The following is a 25519-nucleotide window of genomic DNA, read 5'->3' as shown; positions in this document are numbered from 1 at the left end:
GAAAAATTCTGCATCTCAAAATTTCCATTCTACACACCATCTTAAAAATTTAAAAGAAACCGAATATGAACAATTTTATCACAATAGTTATTTAATTCAGATGGAGAAATTGGATCAGTTCAGAGCCTTCTTATCCAGCCTGGCGGCGTCATCGCTAATCAGCTATGTAAACAAATTTTACTACACCTGTCATTTTAAACGGCTTTGGTATTGGCTGTCTTGTGACTGCAAGGAAGACGATCAAGCCTCAAGACAATTTATTATGCATGCTTGTATTCAGTTTTTAAAATATATTGTCAAGGAAGAGAGTAATATGAGCAGTACTTGACATACCCCAGTGCAAAGGACAATCAGCCTAGTTTTGTCCAAAAGTAACAACATCCACCTCTGAACTTTAGACAGAACCAGGCCATAGCAGCATCCTTGTTTCCAGACGTTGTGCTAGACATTGTGCTAAGCTAGCAGGTGGCTGGCTTGTTGTGCAGACATAAGAGCGGTATCAATGAGCCTTGTGGTATTATGTACAAAATAAATGTTTCACAATGTACTTGGACGGTGCATGTAATACTGGAGGTATCTCGCTCATCTTCTTTTGATCTTATGAGCCATTTATTTTATCTGCACCGTTAACTGCTTTTCGCATTGGCCCAGGCTTCAAGGTCTGAGTAGACTTTCTGCTGAGGTAAGCTCTTGTACTGCGGGCAGATCTTACACAATCTTTCCCTCCAGTCCGTGTACAGTTTCACTTTCCACTGCCGTTTCCAGGTAAAATACTCAGTATAGCATTTCTTGTCCTTTGCAAGCTGCTGCAGAAATGCTCCCATTTCTTTAACTGATGCAAACTCGTCAACATGGATGAAGGAATTAGGCGGAGCCACAGCTTTGTAATCGCTTATCGGCGGTCCCAGGACAACGGGCACGGCTCCTCCTTGGTAAGCGTTCCTCCACAGCTTCTCTGTGATATAATCTTTGGCGAGAGTGTTCTCAAAAGCCAAATAAAAGTAGCAGCGAGAGATTGTAGGCAAAATGGCACTAGAGGTGAGGGGGTTGTTTGTCCAGCTCCCGTAAACCTTCACAGGAACTGTGGCACTCAACTCTTTGTACACTTGGCTTCTTTTGTGGTGGCTCCTGTAGTTACTGACCACCCAGCACACCAGAGAGCTTTTATTCACAGGGTTGTCTTCCACCACATGTCCTTCAGCCTCCTTACGTTGCAGCTCGCCATATGGCACAGTGACGTCGGCGTCTCTCCTGTAAGTTATGGTCATGTTGAAGATGTTCGCATACTTCTTCAAGTTTCCATTTGGATCAGGAGCCTCCAGGGACATCCACGCCCACCTCTGGCCCTGTGGCCGAGGGAGGTCGATGGGCAGCTTCTGGGAGCCCCTCGCCAACTCTGTGTTGTGAAACACCACTATGTCAGCTGAATTGAACAAGGAGCGCTGGTCCACCAGTTTACAGTGAGGGATGTGGTATAGATCCCAGCACACGTCGCCCGCCAGGCTGAGCGACCTGCTGAAGGGCCAGTGCCACAGCAGGATGGTGACGTTTCCACCGCTGCTCCTGTTGCGTATGGTGGAGTCCCTCACTGGGCCGAGCTGACCTTGGAAGCTTCTCGGCCATGAGTTGAAGACATACAGCGATAAAACACACATGAGGGAGTAGAAGAGGACTCGTTTCTTCATTGTACTGAGAGTCTTCTGAATGTTATCACAGCCCTGTTAAGAAAAATAATTAAATATGACACAAGGTTTTAGTGGCTTCACCTTTTTAAGCAGATATTAAGACTAATGTTTTTTTTTTTGTTTTTTTTTGCTAAATTTCAGTCATCTAAATAGCGGTTTGCAAGAAAACTGGTCACATTTGACTAACAAAACAAATACATGAAAACAAATACCAGAGAACGGTCGAACTAGGTACACATGTGTTATTAACCCCAGGTTCATTTTGCGCCGGAGTTCCCCTTTAAGGTACGAAGATTACACCATCAGAGGGACAGTTAAAATAGTAAATACAACACTAACTTCCTCAGAGTTTCTGCATGCTTGCAGAAACTCATAATGCTGACTTAAACAGACCAACACCTCTTACTGAACTGAGAAACTGCGAAAGAACTCACTTTGAAAATAACTATCCCTAATTCCTGTAAGTAAACTGCTGAGAGCTACTGGATTTTGACATAGGATATAAAGATACGAGACAATTATAAAGCTACAAAAATATTGCGTTTCTTAACCCATTCAGACCGGATCACGCATCTGTGCGTGTTTACCTTTAAGACCGGATCACGTATCTATGCGTAGCCTAGTTACCGGCCGGCAAACGCCTCTGTGTCATTTTGAGCGTTGTCGTCTTTTTCGAGGCACATGGCCAATTATATGCACTGTGATTGGCTGAAATATTCTTGGGGCGAGTGACAGAGATGCTTAGGGATTTTTCTTAAACTGTGACTAATAAAACGCTTTGTGATTGGTCGAAATAAGCCTACACGTGGATGTTTTGGTCGAAAATTTTAAACACCGTGCTAGCGATCCGTCATGGCTAACTCAAGCGAAGGAAGTGATATTGACGAAGTAATTGGAAAAATAGATCTTTACTGATTTTCAAAATTTTAAAAATGTTTGGTGTTTATTGATTTTTAAAAAATGCATTTGAAGATTATGCCCTAGCAAGTCAGTCAAGTTGAAAGCCAAAGAAGTAAGCTGTCAAATGCTTTTTATCTCATGTTTTTATCTGCTACAGAGCCTGAGAAATTAAGGTTTTAGTAAGCGTTGACATATTTTGAAAAACCTCAGGTTTTGAGAGGGGGTTTACAGAAGAGTATTTAGGCCTGAATGGGTTAAGATAAATTAAAGTCTGTTTTGTCCACATATTGCCCAAAGTATCTGAGAGGATAGTAATAGTGTTGAGGACTCACCATCAGGTAGTAGAGCTCAGCTCGATAAACGCACCATGAAGGAGACTGACCTACTCAGATTCTCCACTCAGTGTCTCAAGAAAAACGTGTGACAGGTTCTTTTTTTGTTTTTCTATCAGGACAAAACAAAAACTGCTTTAAGAGAACAGCATGACTACTATTTCCAAATGCATTTCAGTCACCAGCAGTACGCAATCAATTTTCAAAATCATAATTGCAACTAGTTTTTTCAGAAATCATTCCTGCAGCGAGAAAAGAACAAAGCAGCGGCGCAGACGAACTTCCATATAATCCAATAATGTCACTAGATAACAGTCACCAGCATAAATTCCTTTATCATTTATTATAAATAATCTCCACTATGTATTTTCTTTCGAAGGAAAATGTTGTGAAATGTGCAACAGATGGAGGACTTGAAACTGGAGGGTTTCAGCCAGTGTAAGACGAGGGGAAAGACCTGTGAGCAAAAATGGGAACCACTGATACGCACACAGGAAGTGAGAAACACTAAATAACTGAACTTTTAAGGACATTCTCAGAAAACTAAGACTTTTTTTGTGTGTTTTACGCGAAGGAAAAAAATTTACCTTACACTTATACGTGGTTGTGAAAAGTACTATAAAAGTAGTGCAAAATAAATACTATGGCTGTCAGGGATTTGGACAAAAGGAACAACTTATGCATTTAAGATAAGTTAGTATCATATCAGCTGTGAATGTTATTACATTTGCATGAACCGGAAAAATGCTATCAGCCATAAGAGCTTGCATTTGTAGACAGTTATGTGTAAACCAATGCACTGTATATCATGTGCTATAATGTAATAACTAATTAATTCTGCTTCAGTTACTTTTTTTAGAATAAATGGTCCTCTCACTTCACTTTGGCACTCGGTATTTCACTACATATCGGAGCAAGCAACACGGCTAAACTGAACTTCCACTACACTGCAAGCTACCATTAATATCTACATTCGCATTAGTGCTCATTTATATGTACCTTATGTGGCTCAGCCCGTGAATGCAAGTTGCTTCTGCTTTTCCCTCCGATATCCAAATTCATATTAAGCCCCACGTGCTGCCTGCCTGCAGCATAAAATACCAGCCTGCTAAACACAAAACTAAATAACTACTCGCCCCGCGATAGACCATTATGTACCCTGCCTCTCGCCCGTTGACAGCTGGGTTAGGCTTCAGCAGTCCCACGACCCTTCACAGGACAAGCGGTCACAGACGATAAATGAATGAATGAATAACTACTAAGTGTTAAGAACAGAACGTCATTTAACGGTCTTCTTTTTGAGGCGTTTTATAACACAGTTTGGTACTTTATTATAAACACGAGAGTCATTTCTGGAATACATTAGTTCACAGAGAGGCTGTTTTTGTAGAACATGACAGCCAGAATACTTCCTCAGTTGTGTGTCATTAAAAATAACTGAATATTCTTAAGATTCTCATTTGCATGCGAGTTCAGCGCAACTCCCAACAGGATGTGGTGCAAGATTCATGGTGGCAGAATTACAGTTCCCCTCACTTGCTGGTGCAAAGCTCATCACTCAAAGCCCTGAATGCATCTATTCTTTGAAAGCACTGAAATTCAGATTTTGGTTACTAGTGAAAGGAGGTCATAGTGAAAAATATTAACAAAAGATTTGATGGCGAGACATTTAGAAGTCAAAGCACATTGACAAGATATAAACAAGCAAAAAAAACTAAAAACTAAAAACAAGCTCCCTTCACCAACCTGGTCACAAGGTGAGTAGTCTGTTCTCTGTTCGCGGTCACCGCCAACAATATTTTTCACTACTGCTGATTGAAACAGGATGAGGAGCTTAAAGTGTCTAAAAAAACAAAACCACAAACCCTTTAAAACCCCTTTTAAGGCGTGGCACCTGAATGATTACTGAACATGTTTTCAGCAATCTTTGTGTCACATGTTCCCACCCTCTGAGTCCACATCCTCGTTAATTCCTGCTTTCTGGTAAATGTGAGGCTGGGCTGCTCCTCTGTGAGAATGGTAACGATCGCTCTGCAAGAACAACTGAACATATTCAGACGGTGTTTGCTGCATGTGTACACTGATGGGGAAAGGGGAAGTGCTGAATGTGAGCTGAAATGAAGATGGGGGGGCCACACAAGGTCGTCCTAATAAGGGAAGATGCAGGAGGCTATAGCTGCTAAACAGAGGTGTTAACACCAACTGGTATTCATTGACCACATAAATCTATAAGTTAGGACAAATATCTGGTGGTTTGTTTTAAAAAAAGTTTTGAATTTAAAAGAACCAAAACAATAAACCAAGGCAAACTCAGACTTATTAGTGTTAGGAAATGAATAAGCAGATGTTTTGGCACCAATAATTGGCCAACTTCAAGTAAAGGTTGTAGTTACTTCTCTTTATGTTAAGTAGGTTGCATTGTTTATCTTGATCAATGTTATGTTGCACAACTGACTCAATGCATTGTCTCATGGCTGCCAAAAAATATTCCTTAAGCAGGAAAAGAGAGAGCAAGTGTGCATGTGAAGGTATCAAAACTGAACCGCGGAACGGCGTGTAGTCATAGTGACAGTGAAGGATCAGCTGATCCACACATGAATGGAAACCTGAACAATTAATCATCAGTAGTACAGAAAGAAGGCTTAATGACCCGTGCAAAGGCTTTTATCATCTTTTGCAGTCTGTCGCGCCATATCCTGTACTCCACCTGAATTTCAAGTTCTTTTGCACGTGTAGTACACTAGAAAACCACAAGATGGTGCATGGCAGTGAAGTGATATATCATATTTGTTTCCATTTTTTTTTTTAACTTTTATTTTGATATATTTCACCATATGGACATAGAATACCCCATGGGACATTTTATACTATATACTGAGGACAATAAAGTTTTATATACTGTATATATGTATAAACTGTAAGTCCAGTGTATTGATTTTATGATTGATTTTACATTTAAGTAGCCACAATGACTGTCTCTGCCGTTGTTATTTTACCCAATCTGTGCTGGCTGCCTTTAGAAACCTTCTCACATGCTGTCCCTGCCGCCTGACCATGAGACACCCTCATACTTTCTCAGATGTTCCTACCACTTGTAGGGTAGTCTACACCTTTTAAATGTCTCGTTAGGGCACCACCTCCTGTTATCGTAGGAAGAACACGGTTTAAATCAGTTTATCAGTCTCAATTAAATAATTTGCATATCTGAAGGAGTGAATCCTTTACTACAATTTGTACCAGTCATTCTCTGCCGTAAAATAACATCACAAACAACTTCTTAAGTGTGAACAAATATTTATTTAATAAAGTGACAACTATGAATAAATGAGGGACTAATAGAATATAGGAGTGTAATCAAATAAAACGAATATGATAAGGTATGAAATAATTTCTGGAGTGATGGTGAGAGATGGAGATGTTTAAGTCCTAAACTAAAGGGAATAGATTTGATATCTACTCTAATCAATCTTCTCTAAAAGATGTTAGTAGGGAGTTTCAAAGTAGTGACACCAACTCTTTGTCTTAAGCGGTAGGAACGATTCAGCCTACTTTTGTAGAGTCTTCTCGGCGTCGGTGATGGCGAAGCGTCGGTGTGACGGTCTGATGCAGGTCTCTCTGGGACCGGTAGATAGGACTTGTTGCTTGGTCTGCAACTCCAACACCCAGCTTTGCTTGAGAGCGTTGTAGGTGTTCAGTCGAAGGCAGGAGATGACACTTGGCAATGTCTTTGTGTTTGAAGAAAGAAGTCGGATCGTCACGTCTTCTTGATGTCGTTGCTATGGCAACAGCTTCTTGATTTCTTGATCCGTCGAAGAGATTGGGTCTTTCTCTGATATCCCAGCTGACTAAGCTGGCTAACTTAAACGATGTTGGTTAGTACTTCGGTTCGTAGAGTATAAAATGAATAAAACTAGAAAAATATTTAAGTCACTATAAAATTCGTACGTCGGGGAAAACATCCGACGAGAAACAAACAGAGCTTGAAAAGGACCGTATTGTCAATATTCAAGTTGTTCTTAAAGTTACTAAGTATAAACGTGACTAAGTACGTAAAGAAGAAAACTAAAATAAAAGTAAACGTGAATGGAAAGTGGAAAGTGCAAAAGTCCGGAGAAAGAGCGGCGGAAAGAGCGGAGAAAAAGGAGCGTCTCTCTGGTTTTATGAGTTAATTATTCAGGGCGTGTTTGGATCGGGTTTCCAGAATCTTCGCGCGGAAAGAGAAGAGAACGCCTTCTCCTTTGTCTTGAGGTGTCTTATTGCCTGATCTTCTTAACCTATTTTATATTACTAAATTTAATCATTCCAGCACTCATCATGACTCGTTAGCAATGTTTTCCGTATGCGACAACACTCAACATTACAACATGACAAGATGAGGTATCAGAATGACTACATCAAAGTAACTCAAAAACATCAATAAATTAATAAACTCAAGTTCTCTTTACATTGACATTTTGCTAATAACAAAAGGTTGAGGTTTCTAAAATAACAATTTCAACAGTTATGATTTCAACTAATAGCTACTATTAGTATAAGAACATACCCAAGGTTCTACATTCTTTAACTTCAATGATTAAAAGAGAGAAAATACTTTTAAAGATAGCCACTTGATGGCAATGTTGATCCATCCTTACTGTGACAAATTATGTGAATTTGGGCTAGCATTATCGTACAATGATCAAAATCGTCTCATTGTGATCGTAAGCACTTCCTGAACAATAATATATAATAGGGATGTCCCGATCAGATTTTTTTGCCCCCGAGTCCGAGTCCGAGTCATTTGATTTTGAGTATCTGCCGATACCGAGTCCCGATCCGATCCAAAGTGACGTCATGCCGCATACGTTGTTTCTGTGTGGAGTTGAGACGGTCTGACTCTGTACCACCACATAACAGCAAATACTAAGCTGTTATTTTTCCCATTTGTTTTGAAATATTATAGATCTGATAAAAAAAAATAATGAGAATAAATATAAATATATATTTATTCGATCCCTGATCGGGATGTAACGTCCGATTCCGATCGAGTCTGAAACCACGTGATCGACCCCGATTTCCGATCACGTGATCGGATCGGGACATCCCTAATATATAACTTACCAGGTTATTACATTTTCGATAGTCATATTATAAAACTTAGGTGCTTTTCAGAGGAAAATGCATATCAGAGTCTGGTTCTGGGGAAAGAAAGTTATTTACGACCGGCTTATCAGTGTTTCGCTCTCTTGGTCATTCCAAGAGAGGGGGGGCAAAACCTGTTAAAATGGTATGTTTGCATTCGTCTCTGAAAAAGATAATTAGTACATCACAAGTTTAAAACATAATTGAACATCACATTAAGGCTTCTAGACTTTGTCCTTCGAATCCAAAAGGAGTCAATTCATTCTTTGTAGTTCCTGATATCATGTTGATGTTCTTTCGATTCAGGACTAATTAGTCAAGAAACAAGAGTGGGAAATTCCACAAGAAGTGTAAATCTGTCTCTTTTGGCTCAGATGACGTCCAGAGCATCAGGGAGGTCCGATAGCGTGGGCCTGTCCCGCGTTCAGACATGGCACCTTTATGGCTAAGGTGAAAAAGGTTGATCTGTTAGGAGAGTTCTTCTGCAAAACAACTCCGTAAATTTAAATTCCAGAGAGGGGAAGAATTGAGAGGACCACAGGTTCCTACACACTTGACTCTCACATTTCCTGTTCACCTTCCCCTTTCCATTATTAACCTGAAAGTACTGTTTTCCTCGTGCTCATGGACATGTTGGCATACGCAGTGGGTTGATTAAATCCTAACAATGTTCTCTAGCGTGTCCTGTCATTGTTCATGTGGCCTGTTCTTGCTGTATTTTTGAACACTTGCCCGGATATTTTACATTTTTGTTTTATTATTTTTCCTTTAAGGTCATGGGTTAGACAGGTGCTGAGCTACAAACCTCTTTTGCATGTCTTGCAACACTTTTCACCGCTTCAATATTTTGTGGTGCATGTGAATAATTAAGACAGAAATACGAGAAAATCAGTTTCTGGTGTTGTTTGAAATGAAGTGCCACACTTACTCTCCCCAACAAAGGTGAAGGAAGATGAAGACAACAAATGCCTTTTGGTCCTTCGTGATTCATGCAGCAACCTCTCCCACACCAACCCTGCCTCCTCTCCATCCTGCCTTCCATTTCTTTCATCCTCACCTCTCCATCTTCCCTCAATCTCCCCCACCCTCATTCCCCTTCTCTCCATCCTGTCATATTAACTCAACAATGTAACGTGAATACCTGATGTAAATCTCTGGTAAAATAGTTGGGTCATACTGGGCTGAATGCTTAGTAGCAGCCTTTGTCCGCTACAAAAGAGTCTATGGCAGTCAGGACTTTGCAGCTCAGACTCAATAAAAAGCTTTATTGTAGAGTAATGAGAATGGTGGAGGTGGTAGCATGGCTGACAAGATGTATGGCAGGGAAAGAACTCTGAAAAACTAGGGTTTAAATACAGTACGCTGATGTGATGAAGAGGAGTAGTGCCAAGTCCGCAGACACAGAAAAGTGGATGATTTTGGTCCTAATTTATAAAAAACTATTGTTAAACAACAGTGTTTTTGTAATAGCTTCTCACGTTGACAACACAGAATCAAAGGAAAAGTGAACTGAATTAAACTGAACCATGTCAGATCTATGACTCCTGCTCGTGGAATCCAGAGTACAAAGTCACAGATCACTGACAAACATAGATCACACCCTTTTCTCACCAATGGAATGATACCGTCCGGTGTGGCTCAAGGCACATCTTGTCTATTTTACTTACTTCTGCTTTGGGATGTTTATCTCACTGCTCTTGGCTTGCAGCCTTGTTTGTCTTTATGTCAAATAGCTCTGTGGTGTTTCTTCTTCCTGTCTGTGACCACAAGGACCTTAGTGTCTTCAGCAAATGCTTGCTACATGAGAGCATTTGCTGCTGGTCATGAATGCTGATCAACAACCGAGGGGGACGGGGGACAAGGAGGAGACGCAAGACACTATTGATGGGGGGGGGGGGGGGGGGAGAAACACCTCTGTTCTAAGACTGTGTTTCGTGTCCAATTATAGTTTAACAAAGATATTTAAGACACAGTGTGAATCCAAGTACGTGCCTTCCAAATATGCCACCGGGAACAAAGTCAGAACCACAAAGACACACAGTAGTTTTCTGAGTTTGGTGCATGGAAAAGTGAGCTTAACCTAATCCAACACTTAATTTGGTAAGAAAACCAGGACGCAATTCCTGTTTCAATACTCTTTTGGAATGCTTCCTTGAAAGATTGATTGTGTAGGTCTCCCTTGTGCCTCCAAAACAGTTGTGACTCATCAGAGAATGGACATGAGCCTTCTGAGGGGGTCCTGTGGGTGTCTGGTAACAGAATGTAGTTAGTAGGGGCCTTTGGGTCCTGGGATGGCTGCTGCCATCAAGGAACTGTCATTGCTATAGGGTGGGGGTGCCTGGTCTGGTCTAGGCGGGTGGTACATGTCTAAGTAACGTCCACACGAATGTCAGGTCCAAAGGTTTCCTAGTAGAACATTGAATTATCACAAGATGGTCGATGTTATTTACTTTACCTGTCAGTGGTTTTAATGTTATAACCGATCAGTGTATGTTGTTAATATCAAGTGGTTTAGATAGCTCAAATTTGGCCTCATAAACAACCATGAAGCCGCAGAGAGAGAGCAAAACCAGGAAACAGAGACATCTTTTAGACCAAAGTGGACAGACTGAGAGTGGCAGTTCTTTCACAGAATAGGCTGGAAGGCAGAGAGGCTGATCCAGATTTGCTGGTCTGACAGGTAAAGCCAGAGGCGGTGTAGGCTGCCATTTTAAGTCCAAGAGGTGTGGTGCGAGACGCACAGAAAACAGCAACAGGAGCAGAGAAGAGAAGTAAAATAATACCGGGGGAGAGAAAATAAAGCAGTGTTCCTCCATCCTGACTGGTGATATCAGTGTGAGTATATCTCTTCAAGAATGCCTGGTACTGCCTGCTTTGTAAAAACCATGAAACCGTATGAGAGTGTGTGTGAAACAAGGTTATACTAGAGCTTCACAATCACAGCTTTGCCTTTTTTTTGCATCAGCAGTGACAGAAACAACCCATTTTCTGGATCCAGTCAAGATTGGTGAACGTTACTAGAGGGAGAAAGAAAGATGGCTGAGGCCCCGAAGATTGAACTCTTCGTTAAGGTAAGAGCAAGCATAATTGTAAAAGTCCTGATTAAAAACTTTGATTCAGGTCTGTATAAATTCCCCATCTATATGACGCATCAACAAATCAGGCCTAAATCTCAGAACAAAACAGTTAAAAAGGCCTGGTGTCAAAGTCAAGATTCATATTGTTTCTGCTGCCATCTCGTTTTCTTTGGTTATGCGGTTAACCTTGTGTTTTCTGCTAACTGTCTTCATCTAAATTCTTGTAAAGTGTATTTTAAGGTGACAAAGGTGAGAAATGAGACAGGCGTGACTTCTGCTTTATGTGGTAGATTTTCACTTTGTCTCTCGTTCTTTAGGCACAGTATCGGAATGAAAACAAATGGTAGAAACTGCCAACAAACCAGTTCAGTTTAGAAACCTGGCTCATGTACTTTCAAAATGCCTTTGCTTCCTTCCACACATGCCTGCATGTGAGTAGTATTATCAGGCTGTAGTGTCATAAGTATGTGTATATATGTATATATATATATATATATTATATATATATATATATATATATGCATAAAGCATGAAATAGTAGAAACACCGAACACCGTTTACACAATGGATTGTATAATCTGGGTGTAAAGCAACCCTTCAATTAAAATTCCCCAGCAGTTAGCTCAAATTGTCAGAGCAGAGCAGGCTCGACTGGAATACCTGTGCAGGTATTCAAACTGTGGACATGTGCATTACATCATCGATGTCACCGCCATTCAACAAAAAGAAAAAAAAAGGAAAAGAAAAGTGTTTTTTTTAATCTGCCATCGCTGAAGAATGTTTGTAACACATGTCTTTCCTTCTCAGGCCAGTATAGACGCTGAAAGTGTGGGGAACTGCCCTTTCTCTCAGAGGCTCTTCATGATTCTTTGGTTAAAAGGCGTCAACTTTACGCTCACAACTGTTGACATGAAGAGGTGAGAGACCATGCTCAACACGACGAACACAATACAACAAACTCCCTTTCTGATGTTATCTGACAACAATGAAAAAACCATAACCTGCAATTATGGTAGGAGCTTAGCGTTGCATTTTCCAGGTGCTCATATTCATGTTATGTGCTTCAAGGTAACAAAGACACTTAACGTAGGTCATAAAACCCATATAAGCACATAAACCTCTACAGCCGGGAGGAAAGGAAATGCTTTTTAGTTGTTCACAATTCATTGCACCTTCAATATTCCATCCATGAACCTTCAGGCAAGGTTGACTACAAAAAGGGGCTCATAATAACTAGAAATGCACACAAACCGATGGAAAATAGATGCAAAATAAACAAAACCAGATGCCAAACAACCACAGAGATGGGAACAATCAGAAAAACATGCAAACTGACCGTGATGAGATCTAACTGGCTCAAAAGTCAAACGAAATAAACACAAACAGGCTGACAGGAGATTCAGGAAAGCCCAGAGCTAATATCAACTTAAAGGTGATGTCAGTTTTGATTTCACACTGCCCCCAAGTTGCAAAAACTAGTTATTGCAGGCTTAAGAATACAAGCAAGTGGTTAAAGTAAAAATAAAATTGCAACTGAGGGTGTCCTACAAATCAGTGGAACAATATATTTAAAGGGGTGTAGTAAGGAGGAGACCTCAGTACCTCTTCACTGTTACTGTTGTTGTTGTTTTTTTAATTACAATGAACTGCGAACCAAATACAATAGCAACTAAAAAGTTTCAAAGCTTTGTTTGTTTATGTTAGTTCTGCTTTTTATGTTCTTTGTCTTCCTGATTGTTCTTGGAACTGGGTGTTAACACCCTGAAAGCCAACAGAAACATTAAAGTTCCTTCTGTACACACACATTCTGTACAAGGACATTACATCTCATTCCTTTTGTGGAGAGAATGTCAAAGCACTTTTTCCTGAGGATATTGATCTCAGCACAGATTAAGTTAATGTCTTCAGAGGAAATTAGAAGAAGCTGTAATGGAAGGTTTAAGTGATCCATGCATTTCCACTGCATTTGTTTGGTCGGGAAGTTGATTTAGTAAAGGGCGGCTAAATAAAAGCCTTGTTTGTTGATTGTTGTTCTGTCGCAGGGCACCAGATGTGCTAAAGGCTTTGGCTCCAGGCTCTCAGCCTCCTTTCCTCATCTTCAATGATGAAGTCAAAACAGACACAAACAAGATTGAGGAGTTCCTGGAGGAGAACCTAGCCCCACCACAGTGAGTAGAGTGCTGTCATTCGAACATACACACAGGCTCATTGTTAAATATATTTTCTACATATTAACGTTTTTTTTATTTTACCATCGGAAGATACCCAAAATTGTGCTGTCGATACAAAGAGTCCAACGGTGCTGGAGAAGACATCTTCCGAAAATTCTCGGCCTACATTAAGAATCCCAATCCTGGATTAAATGACAGTAAGTGAAAATTCTACATTGTCCAGTCACACTGTGGAAAATGTCACCTTAGATTTACAGAAGACCTGCTATACCCTTTTGCCTTTCAGTGCTTGAGAAGAAATTTCTTTCCACTCTGGTGAAGCTGAACATGTTCCTAGAGACGCCTCTTCCCCACGAGCTGGACCAGAACCCAGACATGACTGAGTCTTCCCGTCTCTACCTGGATGGAGACTCCCTCACCTTGGCGGACTGCAACTTGCTTCCCAAGCTCAACATTGTTAAGGTGAGTTTAGCAGTTCTGTGAGTACACAAACTTTCTTGTTTGAGATTTGTTGCTGTTCTTATAAAATCCCTCCTCCCTCAGGTGGTATGTAAGGAGTACCGTGACTTCACCATCCCTGCAGAGCTGAAAGGACTGACACGTTACCTGAACAATGCCTACAAACAAGAAGAGTTTCGCTACACCTGCCCAAATGACTCAGAGATTCTCCTCAGCTATCAGTCTGCGGCCAAGTACCTGAACAAATAGATCAAGACGCAGCGATGAGGCAGCATATGTAAAAACAAAGTATGACTATGAACGAGAAATACATGAAACACAGACAAAGGGTGACAAAGTGTCTGAAAGCTGTACATAATACATTTGCGTCAAAATTGTACGAATCCACTTGATTCAAATTTGAAGTGCTCAATGATTTGTCTCCTATAAGAACTAATTACAAAGTGTTTTGTATATACTTGTATGTACTGTTGTCTGTACTGGTGTGGATTTCTTATTCAGCCCCTGTAAGAGAAAAGAAAAGCACTGCAGATCCCACAGACCATTGATGTTGTGTCTAACTGTGTGTGTGTGTGTGTGTGTGTGTGTGTACGTATTGTATCATATTGTTGGTTAAACCTGAGGCGAATTCAGCTTTTGAACCGGATGTAATTTGTACATGTTCAGAGAAACACTACCGTCAAGATCATTCAACAAAAAGTCATGGCTTCGTAAATTACGTCATGTATCTGAGTAGAGACACAATTATGTTCGACTTTTTAGCATTAATTTAACTGAATACAGACAGGGTTAAGGGACAGAAAATATTTTGATATATTATATGTAAAGATAAATGCAAAAAATAAAAATTCTCACTGGTATACGAGTATTATTATGTAAGCTTGTAATGATGTAAGTAAATGTCACAAAAAAAAACACAAAACACTACACTGTGTGGCTTTGAAGTTCATTTTGTAATTCTTACCTTTTAAACTCATTCTTATGGTAGTCACCAGCGAAGAATATTATTTTTATTGATGAGCTTTCTCCTCCTGACAGATATCAGAACTGAGCATGACATCGATCCAGACCTAAGGCTGCCATTAACTCTGATCTTTTTATTCTTTTTTATTTATTAGCAAAAATAGAAAGTAATAGTAGTGATTCAGGCTCAAGTTAGTGTATTTATTATTACACAGTATTTTATACACAAATTAGATTATTACTGCTGATTGAATAAGAGGTAACCAATTATTAAACAGTTTTGAAATGGTCAAGGTGTTAATTTGAAATTTTACCACATGTTCACTGTGTTTTTAAACGTATATGACAGTACCAGCTGTTAAATACTATGGGAGAAAAACCTGAATAAAACATTAGTTGTGTGGAGTTGACATTGCAGAAAAAGGGAATATTTCAAATAGATGCTATTAAGTCCTATTAAATGCAGCACTTTATAATTAAAGTTACTTTGATTTGAACAGCATCAGCATTGATGCTGGGCTGTATATCCAACACCATAAATAATAGCTTAGTTCCTTCCTAAAAATTTGTGTCAAATTAAACAGTGAAGATAGATAAGTGAAGTGTAGAAACTGTAGGCTAACTATAAAACATAATGCTCTGGAGTAAGCAGAGATAAGTGGTTAGGGTTCATGAAACGTTGTGACCATGTTAATAATCACAAGTGAGTACTAGTTGGAGTTAGGTTTATTTTTTGGTTCAGGTTAAGGTAACATCAGTGCATATCTACAGGAAAACAGACTACACTTCATCAATGGTCTAAGAATCTAACGTTTGATCATAGACGTAAACAGGAAGAACAGTTCCGGGTTCGTTTCTGATTGGTTAGGAGCCTTGAGCGGTACCAAGGCAACAGCAGACAAGGGCGTAGCTAAGCAAGTGACAGCAAATAGAAAACTTTGTTAGCAACTAGCTAACTTGACACCATTGTCTTGTTCTACGATGTTACTAGCTTGAAATAACACCCAACAAGCCCCTTAAAGGTAAGCCTCGTGTTTTCAAAATAAATTCAAAATGCTTGAATATGAGGTTTCCTTTAGTTGCCTGTTATTACTCGTGACACAGCTAACCTCAATCAGACAGCTGCTAGCTAATGCTATATTAGCTAACGGTCGAATTTAGCGAGATACCTTTGAGAAAGTATTGAGTTGACCACTTAAAATCAAGACTAACCGCTAGTGTCGTTGTTGTTGGCCAATTATACTGGCGTTCAAGTTAATCGCTGTGTCATGAAGGTGGATTTTAAAGTGGAGACAAAGCAATACGACGACAACGGCTCGTTGTTTGCTGCTAACGTACAGTTCCTCTTTTGCATAAATTCTCCTTTTTCCAGCAACTCGTGATCCCTTTAGGACACTTGACCTCCTCTTAGATAACGCTACTGTTTTCCACCCAAACGTTACGCTTTATATTTGGCTCCTAGAGGTATCATTTATAGAGATTATTGTGTTACAGGATGGAGTGCCAGGATGATGGAACCGATGGAGACTTGTGCAGATGGACTGGTTCAGTAAGCACAACAATTTCTTTTAAAACATGCGTGAACCAATGTGCCTAGCAAGTGGTGGCTTGGTCTGAACTGTGACAATTTCACAGGCACAGGTTTCAGTGTTATACTTGTATCGATTGCATGCGTTTAAGTCTGCTCACCTAACTTTTGTTTAGGTGCTGATGAACAGCAAAAATGAATTCAGCGCAAGAGTGCAAAAGTTCATGGAGGAGAGGATGCAGAACACCATGGTAAGAAATAAATAAGACAATGACCTTAATGCCATGTTATCATATTCCATGGGGGTTTGACCAGTGGAGCGCTTTTAATTTAATTTAGAGAGTAAAAATATATTAACAATTAAGACTTAAGCTTTATGAAGAGTTAGGATGCATCATTTAACTGGTACACACATTTGGACGTTGAGTTATATTTGTGTTTGACTATACTATTGGTGCATTGCTCGTCTGTCCACTAGCTCACAGGTGTACTGATTGGAGCTGCAGTTGCCGTCTCACTGATTGGGATTGTGGTGCTCTTCCTGTACAGGAGATTCAAACTTTCTCGTGAGTCCTTTAATCCTTTCTTGAGCCATCATATTTATTGAGCAATACACATTTTCCGTGGGTTTGTGTACCAGAAATTATATTACACTTAGGGGAAGCTATATTTTCCATTTAGATTTTCTTCAGAATGTCTTATTAACATAAATGTATGTGTCTGTTATTTTTTAATTCTCCAACAAGGTGGACAACAACCTGGCGTGCCTCATTATCGGTTCAGAAAACGAGATAAAGTGCTCTTCTATGGAAGGAAGATAATGCGAAAGGTTTTCTTTGTTTTTATTTCTTGTACGCAAACATTTGGAGTCTGGCAGATTTAGATCAATATTATAAATGAAGTTTGTTAGTTTAATAGTTTTTCTGAAATATTTCGTTTTACTGTATACATTTCGACATTTTCTCTGCCTCAAACAAAATGTCATTCTTTCCCCCAAAGACATGTTTGTATCTATTTTTTTTTTTTCTTAATGAAACATACTTAAGTAATTTAGCTTATGGATTCAGCAGCTCTCTGTTATTTTAAACAACCACCATAACCTTCATGAAGCTAACATTTAGAGTAGGACTATGATATTAGAATGTATTTATATGCAGTAGTGTACCTAATGAACTGTTGAGTGTATTCTGAATTAAACATAATATTGAATATGTTTCTGCTTTCCTAAGGTCCAGACACTGTCTGCAATTCCTCCTCCCACATCTACATCAGTATCAAAGCAGCCACAGCGCATTCGCAAAAGAACCAAAGTTCTGAGCATAGCTCGCAAGTATGCACCACTAACAACCGCTTAATGGTTTTAAAGTTTGTTTTGTGTCTTGCTGTATATTGATTTAAAATTTGTGACAACAGAATTCTGAGGATCCGTAAAGACCCTCCCACCCTGCAGCCTAAGGAACCCCCTCCATCCTTGCTGGAGGCTGACCTAACAGAGTTTGACGTGCAGAGCTCAAACCTGCCCTCTGAGGTCCTCTACATGCTGAAAAATGTCAGGTAGACAAATATACACTTCGTCATACAGATTTATCTTCTTCTACTGTTTTCTTTTATAATGTTTGTGATCTGCAACTTGTTGTAGGGTCTTGGGTCATTTTGAGAAGCCCCTTTTTCTGGAGCTGTGTCGCCACATGGTGTTTATTGAGCTGCAGGAAGGTGAAAACCTGTTCAGACCAGGAGATGATGATGACAGCATCTATGTGGTCCAGGACGGGCGTCTTGAGCTCTGCATTCAAGAGAACGTATGTGAATGGAATGAGCTTCGGTCGACCATTTTTTCAGACTAATCCAGAATCTGAATGAGCTTCAAAATTAGACAGTCAAGTATTTTTGTCATTTTGCACTTTTCATATTGTAGGTGGGATCACATCATATCACCATGTCATCTGTTGTTTATGTACTAGAGTATCAATGGTGACACAGGTCATTGACACAGTGAAATGTAATTTTAATGAAGTGTGACAGAAGGGCAGATGAACAGTTTCAGGCTCATCTACCTTCCAGTACCCTTGTAAATGGCAAATGAAATGATATGAACAGCAGAGGGCAGTAATGCAGCTTATCTTTTTTAATGTGAGTGGAGTTGAATTTTGTAGTACACTTACTTAACCTCCCCTTTTTATTTCCTTTTCAAGTCCTTTTATTCAACAGGTTCAAAATTTAGTTTTCTTGTTTTTTACAGGATGGCACAGTGCCAGTGGTGAAGGACGTGCTCCCAGGAGACAGTGTCCACAGCCTGCTCAGTATTCTGGACATTATCACTGTGAGGTCCTATTTATTCTCCCTCATTTTCCCTGTCACTTCAGTTTGTTTATTCATTACCTGATGTCCCTCTGTGTCAATTGGTACATTTATTTATTTAGTTCAATTTCCTTCTGTTTTGTTTCCATTTCCTATGTCTAGTCAGTTAAACTTCATTATATTACAGCTGCATATTTTTCTTCAGACACTGAGATTGCTATCATTTATAACAGATGTACTCATTAAAACAAACAAAAGTCAGGAAATGTAACCTTGGAAAGATGTGAGAAATAGAAGCAAATCACAATTTGAAAATAACATTTTTGTGACATCTTAATTAAGTGCATATAATTATTTCTTGACCAGTTCTAATTAGATGGCTTTCCATACTGAAATCAAAACTGTAGATGAGATTTCTGTGACTGTGCCCTCAGTCTTTCACAACTATTTTTTTCTACCGTTTTGCCAGGGTTATCCAGCTCCATATAAAACTGTATCAGCACGGGCTGCAACTCGCGCCACCATCTTGCGTTTACCTGCGTCGGCTTTTGAGTCGGTGTTCAGGAAATACCCAGAGACACTTGTGCGCGTCATTCAGGTAACGGATTGTTCAATGTCAAATGCAGTGTGTAGTGTTTGTGTTTCCTCTTCCTGGAATTAAGTAAAACACAATATTTCTCATCTAATTTGGATGTAACTACCACCTAATTTACAATATGTTCCGCTCTGTTTACTTCAGTGTTTGATTTTGTGTTGCAGATAATCATGGTGCGCCTTCAAAGAGTCACCTTTTTGGCATTACATAACTATCTGGGCCTAACGACTGAGCTGTTCAATCCGGTAGGAGGGGAATTAATTAGTGTGTTTGTGTGTCACGCACAGAAGCTCACACTGAATGCCCAAACACAACTTTTGATGAAATTGTACACAAACAAGCACAGAAAGGCACATACACACTCGGCAACGCACGCGCAAGCTAATTTCACACAACATTAAGCACAGCATCATAACTTGGTCCTTAATGAAGCTCAGTGAAAATGAATAAAAATGACTGTAATGCTTCCACAGAACCGGGGAAGACGGTAACCTTTACACCTGGCTTGCCTCTGATTTTGTGATTATCAAAAATACCTTTATTTTGCCAAAAGATATTTTTATTTTATTTCAGTAATTATATAATTATCCAAATAGCCTCACATATAACATATAATGAGTCTGTGTACTGTGTATTTTATGAAGACACTTTACTCAATTGCACTTCCATCAGGATAATGAACCATGTCACAAAGCAAAACACTTTTGGGATGTAATTTTTGCACCATGAATGTGCAGCTGACACAAACAATAATTATACAATATTAGGAAGGGACATCCATCAGTGAATGCCACCAGCCAGTAATGCGTTCCCTCTAACCGGTGAACCACGGATGAAGAGAAACTATTTCCTCATTAAACAAGCCACTGAGATTTTAGAAGCTATTTTATTTATCTATGAATCTGTTTCTTCTCAGAATAAGTATCTTGTACATGCAGCTCTTCCTGCTTACAACGTTTAATTCATGAGTGCCCTAAAAAAATAAAATGTGCTGCACCTTATATGGTGCTGCCTTTTTTCCTAGATGCTTGTAATTTGCCCACAACCAAATAAAGACTTAAACTGAAATGTGAATTATATCCTTTGCCTTTTTCTTGATTGACAGGAAAGTCAGGCAGTACCCTTGACCAATATAAACAATGTGGTGGGAGAGGCAATTTCTGGAAAGATGACTCGTCGTCTCCACTTCCAGGATGAGCTACCCGTCGAGATCCCTGCAGAGACAGGTCAAACCCTCACACACACATACGCACATAATCCCGAACAAACACGTTTCAAATTTTACTTTGTGTTGTTCTGAAACTGATCCAGTGCTGGCACTTCACTGTACATTAAACAGATGGCGTAAAGGACAGCCCTTCAAACAGCTACAGGAGGCTGCGATCCATCTCAATGCCCACCGACAGCGCAGGTGGGTCACCGTCTTGGACATAAGCGATCACCAAATGGCATATGCCTGTATTAATTTCCTGCATAGACATATCACAGTCACTGATCTGAAAACAAGGGCATACACAGAGATACCTAAACTCATAGTCCTCATCCTTCCATCCTGACTTGCAGGTAACGACTTGAACATGGTTTGCGAACGAGCTCGAGTAACTATAGAGGAGGCTCCACCCAGTCCCGTCACTCACAAAGTACGGTACTTTCTGTAAATGTAACACCAAATCCCAAACTATACTACATCCTATGTTGCTGCTTATCTGGTTATTCTTCATCAATCATTCTCTTGTGCCTGTCTCTTTAGTCCAATTTGAAGAAGAGTGTGACAATGCAGCACACACCATCTGAAGTATTTCACTATACAGACAGTGGAGGGCAGTCTGATGCCATCCACCTCAGTAAGAGCAGCTCAATCTTCCAGGCTGCTAAGAAGGACCTGCAGGGAATCATCCAGCTACAGGTGAGAGGTTGATCAAACAAAACAGCTGGTGTAAATACGTCAGGGGTCACGTAATTGTGAAATAGATGGGATCGATCAGTTTTTAATGCTTGTTGTACAGTGCGACAGGTCTAATGGGAGAGCTTATCTTTTTATGATGTTGTGTTTAGCAGATATTCACTGCTTTTTATTTCCCTATTTCAGGACCCCAATCTCCTTGAGGGCAGGGTGACCCTTCACCAAGTCAAAGCCGGGTCTGTGGTAGCTCGTCAGGGAGACCAGGTTAGAACAACAACTTGCAAGCATGTCACACCTTCCTTTCTCAGTTTCTGTAAGCTTATGTGACGTGCTCGTTTTTTTCTCATCTTTATTCCCGTATTCGATATGCTTTAGTCCAGCTGGTCTCAAAATATTTAGCACCTCCATTGGAGAGTGTAGAGGTGCTGCAGGGAGCTGTACACAACCAGAGAAAATGTTGAGTGTGACTAAATAGTTAAAAAGAAAGAGTAATTTGACTTGACTATTTGATTTGACTATCCTGATTCATGAGCAAGAGAAGAAGAATAGGTGATGCTCATCAAGGTATTCAACTTGCCTCGTGGTGACTTCTCTCAATAAGGAAAATAAGTGCACTAATTTTGTGCTATTCTCCCATTTCTCTCCTTTTGGTGTTTCAGGAAGTGAGCATCCAGTTCGTGATTTCCGGTCTCCTCCATGTTTACCAGCGGATGATTGACCGCGAAGAAGAGTCGCGTCTGTTTGTCACGCATCCCGGAGAGCTTGTTGGTCAACTTGCTGTCCTGACCGGAGAACCCCTCATATTCACTGTTCGAGCCCAGCGAGACTGCAGCTTCCTCTCCATTTCCAAAACCCACTTCTATGAGTCAGTCACATGGACGCATCCACACACTCATACATGTGTACTCAACATACAAGTATTTTCACTGAACAAAAAGAACAATCTGTAATGTTCGTTTTTTGTCGATTGCTCAGGATAATGCGAGCGGAGCCAAAAGTAGTGCTGAATGTTGCTCACACGGTGGTGAGGAGGATGTCATCTTTTGTCAGACAAGTAGACTTTGCTCTCGACTGGATGGCTGTGGAAGCTGGCAGGGCTGTTTACAGGTATTATTCTCGTTCTTCTATAGATCACAGTGTATTCAAGTTAAAGTATCAGATGCAAATAAACTTCTTAAATTTGGTCTTGGTGCTGAGACATATGTGTTGCAGTCAACTAAAGTTGTCTGTATACTTTCCAGGCAAGGAGAGAAATCAGACAGTACTTTCATAGTGCTCAGTGGTCGACTGCGCTCTGTAATCATGAAAGAAGATGGCAAAAAGGAGCTGATTGGAGAGTATGGACGAGGTGACCTAATTGGAGTGGTAAGGACCATGACAGTAAGAGGGAAGGCAGATTGAAATGCAGGTGGAAAACTATATATATATATATATGGACACACACACACACTATGGTTGCAGGATTCTTTTTACTTGTGTTCATAAATATTAATAACTGTCCAAAAACTCAGAACAGTTAATCCTTATTTAGAAAGTCCATCAAAAATTTACAGATTTAAATATGCATGAGGAAAAGTATTTACTAAGAGTATTAATCCTCACATTCATAGCACACTTAGTGTACATGTGTATTGGTTGACGAGCAGGCTGCCAGTAAATAAAGACTCAACCAAGTACATCTTATAAATATTTACAAGGATAAAGTTACCAAACTCCAGCTGCGAACTAGATGAAATTGAAATGAAAATACAAATGCTTACAGTCCAGACTGTGAAAATGTTGACATGTAGAACTGCACAACAGTTTGAAGTGCTAAAAGAAGAAGTGTTACCAGTGAATTTCATGAAAAGTGCAACAAATTGAACAAAAATAAATAAAAAAAAAGGTATGGCCTCTGTGTAGGCCATAGCTTTTGACTCCCTTTCTTGTTGTTGCTGAAAGCCCCACATGGTATTGTGCAATGTATAATAATCTAAAATATATATGTTTTAGATTATTATATATATAAATAAGTGCACATAATGTTTGTACAGTTATGTACTGTATTTCCTTGATGGTTTAAAATAAAAAAAGTGAATATTTAAATTTTTATCTCAACAACCTTTGTAAATCAAAGTGACTCTGTTTCACTCACCTACTTTCCCATTGGCTGGTCCCTGCCTCAGTGCTTCTAATAATACCTGGGCTGATGGATACTATGGTTACTGTTACCTGGAGGAGGAACGCTGTCACTGCAGCTTCTGTGATAGTGGAAGTAAGATAATCATAGAGGTGGCTAAGATTCTGAGACATATTTAGCACCTCTGTGTTGACGTCATCTCTGGGTGATGAGATGAGCGATCTTATTTATAGCTTCGTCTTTTTTAACTTGTTAAGTCTGAAACAATACAAGGCTCCTAAACAGACTATTAAATTAGATTTCAAAACTAAATGCATACATATTTGCGTGTCTGTGTAAGTGAGGTATGTGTTTTAAATGGGAAGTATCTTAAATGGGAACCTTTATTTGGTAGTATTATGTTTATGTAAGTTTAAGAATGATTTGGGTTTGTTAACACTAAATAACGACCTTTTTGTTTTCATACAAAATTAACCGTGTAATGTGCTACTCATTTCTCTGCAGGTGGAGGCCCTGACTCGCCAGAACAGAGCCACCACAGTTCACGCTGTACGAGACTCTGAGCTGGCCAAACTACCAGAAGGAGCCCTCAGCTCTATCAAGAGGAAGTTCCCACAGGTAGGACTAACATAAAGTATCAAATTCATCTGATGTGAAAAATATAAAATATAACATTTTAAAGAAGCATTGCTGTGTACATGCCAAGGACACACCGACTCCGAGTAACGGACTAAAATTTGTGTACCTCAGGTTGTCACCAGGTTGATCCACTTACTTGGACAGAAGATCCTCCAGCAGGTCAATGGTCCTCTGACAAGTGAGTGCATCTGCATGTTCAGTGTCAATAATGTTTGGTACTAGCTTATCCTGTCACAACACATCTTTATGTATGCTGCATCTCGCTGGTACCAAGGTTGCTTTAGGATGTTCCACTGGTTTTTGTGTTTAACTCCGCTGTTACTGTTATTTACCAACCTGTAACACGTCCACAGCTCGCAGTTTGGCCCTCCATACTCCAGGAAGTAAGTGGGATGCAGGAAATCAAGCCTCCAACCTCTCCACTGTGACAGTCCTGCCTGTGTCAGAAGAAGTACCTTTGACTGCCTTCACCCTGGAGCTGCAGCATGCACTCCTCGCTATAGGTAAGAAAACAAAAAAAAGACACAGGAGTTTAATTTTACCTGTTGTTTTACTTCTTCTTTCCTCTACACAGAATTCAGTGTTGAGGACATTAAAGGTCCTGGAAGACCTTGATAACATGCGGCTACCACACTGCCACTGCCTGAGACACAGTCATATCACAGGCATAGAGACACACTTAGATATAACATGTTTGTCTGGTGATACAACAATTATTATTACTCTCTGCTGTAATATACTTCTTAATCTGGACTGATCTGAATGTGGTCTCAGTCAAATAAGACACTATTAACTATAAGCACCACTTATAAGGAATTAGGTTTTTACTACAAGGTATGAGGGAAGATGTACTACAAGGAAAGAGAGAGGGCTTACTTGGTATTATTGTGTTTCAGGTAATATACAAATTGCTAAAATCGTTAAGTAATGTACCTCTGTTTTCAATTTGGCACTTGTTTTATTTTAACATTTTGATTTAAGGCTTTTTCCCAGTTCTAAACAAAGTGGTCGGTGCATGTCTGGCTCAAAATGGTCTGAAATGCTCCTGAACAATCAAATGGCTTTGAAATTATTTTGAAGCAACTATCCCAGACGTCTATGTTACATGGATGTAGCAAGCACTCCGAGCATACATCAACTATGAGTGTGATGTGGTTACCTACAGGTCCCACTCTTCTGCTGACCAGTGATATTATCAAGCAGCGCCTTGGAGCTGCAGCTCTAGACAGGTAGGTTTTGTGACTGAACATATTCTGACAGCTGTTGGTTGCTTTTTTGTTCTCATCGGCATACTCCAAACATAATGAACTGTCTTTTCCCTATCATACTGCTATTTGATGATTCTTTCCAATTCTCTAACACCTCTTAAAATTCACTTCAAGTATGTTTTATTGGCACAACAGTATGATGGATCTACTGTATGCTGCCAGCTGTATAATGCTGCCTGTCATTAATGGGCTTCTTTCCCTTTAAGTGTCCATGAGTACCGCCTGTCCAGCTGGCTGGGCCAACAAGAAGACATCCATCGAATAGTTCTTTACCAGACTGACTACACACTGACCCCATGGACACAGCGGTGTATTCGTCAGGCTGACTGCATCATTATTGTGGGACTAGGAGAGCAGGACCCTGTCGTTGGAGAGGTAAGGTGGTAGGAGTGGGTCGCTGTTGGTAACTACATTTTGAAGTCTAGCATTTGTTAGATCGGGTTGGGCTGCAACTAATTGTC

General features: G+C 39.9%; 3 protein-coding genes across 5 annotated transcripts in view; 2 read left to right on the top strand and 1 right to left on the bottom strand.

The window, feature by feature from the left end:
• Nucleotides 1-63: 63 nt before the first annotated feature.
• Nucleotides 64-2935, bottom strand: fut7 (fucosyltransferase 7 (alpha (1,3) fucosyltransferase)). The gene is made up of 2 exons (XM_084572913.1): nucleotides 2918-2935; nucleotides 64-1718 (listed from the first exon to the last, which is right to left on the bottom strand). The coding sequence occupies exons 1-2, from the start codon at nucleotides 2918-2920 to the stop codon at nucleotides 627-629; spliced, it is 1095 nt and encodes a 364-aa protein (XP_084429039.1). The 5' UTR covers nucleotides 2921-2935; the 3' UTR covers nucleotides 64-626.
• A 7825-nt stretch (nucleotides 2936-10760) lies between these two features.
• clic3 (chloride intracellular channel 3) lies at nucleotides 10761-15253 on the top strand. Of its 3 annotated transcripts, none has more exons than XM_084572137.1 (7): nucleotides 10761-10873; nucleotides 11007-11109; nucleotides 11923-12032; nucleotides 13158-13283; nucleotides 13377-13483; nucleotides 13573-13748; nucleotides 13830-15253. In XM_084572137.1, exons 2-7 carry the CDS (start codon nucleotides 11074-11076, stop codon nucleotides 13992-13994), a joined length of 720 nt encoding a protein of 239 aa, XP_084428263.1. In that variant the 5' UTR covers nucleotides 10761-10873; nucleotides 11007-11073; the 3' UTR covers nucleotides 13995-15253. The 3 variants fall into 3 exon arrangements, with proteins under 3 accessions (XP_084428263.1, XP_084428264.1, XP_084428265.1); XM_084572138.1 differs by having other exon boundaries at nucleotides 10779-10873; nucleotides 11004-11109; XM_084572139.1 differs by lacking the exon at nucleotides 10761-10873 and adding an exon at nucleotides 10884-10900 and having other exon boundaries at nucleotides 11004-11109.
• pnpla7a (patatin-like phospholipase domain containing 7a) overlaps nucleotides 15252-25519 on the top strand; it is a 24990-nt gene continuing 14722 nt past the window's right edge. The window contains exons 1-24 of the mRNA XM_084572136.1: nucleotides 15252-15730; nucleotides 16203-16257; nucleotides 16413-16487; nucleotides 16715-16802; nucleotides 16983-17065; nucleotides 17466-17566; nucleotides 17650-17790; nucleotides 17876-18035; nucleotides 18476-18556; nucleotides 19004-19132; nucleotides 19294-19374; nucleotides 20235-20355; nucleotides 20469-20540; nucleotides 20693-20769; nucleotides 20880-21035; nucleotides 21219-21296; nucleotides 21692-21897; nucleotides 22008-22139; nucleotides 22274-22397; nucleotides 23656-23769; nucleotides 23902-23968; nucleotides 24144-24293; nucleotides 24956-25019; nucleotides 25265-25433. Of these exons, the coding sequence (XP_084428262.1) occupies nucleotides 16204-16257; nucleotides 16413-16487; nucleotides 16715-16802; nucleotides 16983-17065; nucleotides 17466-17566; nucleotides 17650-17790; nucleotides 17876-18035; nucleotides 18476-18556; nucleotides 19004-19132; nucleotides 19294-19374; nucleotides 20235-20355; nucleotides 20469-20540; nucleotides 20693-20769; nucleotides 20880-21035; nucleotides 21219-21296; nucleotides 21692-21897; nucleotides 22008-22139; nucleotides 22274-22397; nucleotides 23656-23769; nucleotides 23902-23968; nucleotides 24144-24293; nucleotides 24956-25019; nucleotides 25265-25433 (2523 nt within the window). The 5' untranslated portion in view covers nucleotides 15252-15730; nucleotide 16203. The remainder of the gene's footprint in view (nucleotides 15731-16202; nucleotides 16258-16412; nucleotides 16488-16714; nucleotides 16803-16982; nucleotides 17066-17465; nucleotides 17567-17649; nucleotides 17791-17875; nucleotides 18036-18475; nucleotides 18557-19003; nucleotides 19133-19293; nucleotides 19375-20234; nucleotides 20356-20468; nucleotides 20541-20692; nucleotides 20770-20879; nucleotides 21036-21218; nucleotides 21297-21691; nucleotides 21898-22007; nucleotides 22140-22273; nucleotides 22398-23655; nucleotides 23770-23901; nucleotides 23969-24143; nucleotides 24294-24955; nucleotides 25020-25264; nucleotides 25434-25519) is intronic.

Source organism: Chelon labrosus (genome assembly GCF_963514085.1).
Source record: "Chelon labrosus genome assembly, chromosome: 22".
Lineage (NCBI taxonomy): Eukaryota > Metazoa > Chordata > Actinopteri > Mugiliformes > Mugilidae > Chelon > Chelon labrosus.
This window is presented reverse-complemented; position numbering and strand designations above follow the sequence as displayed.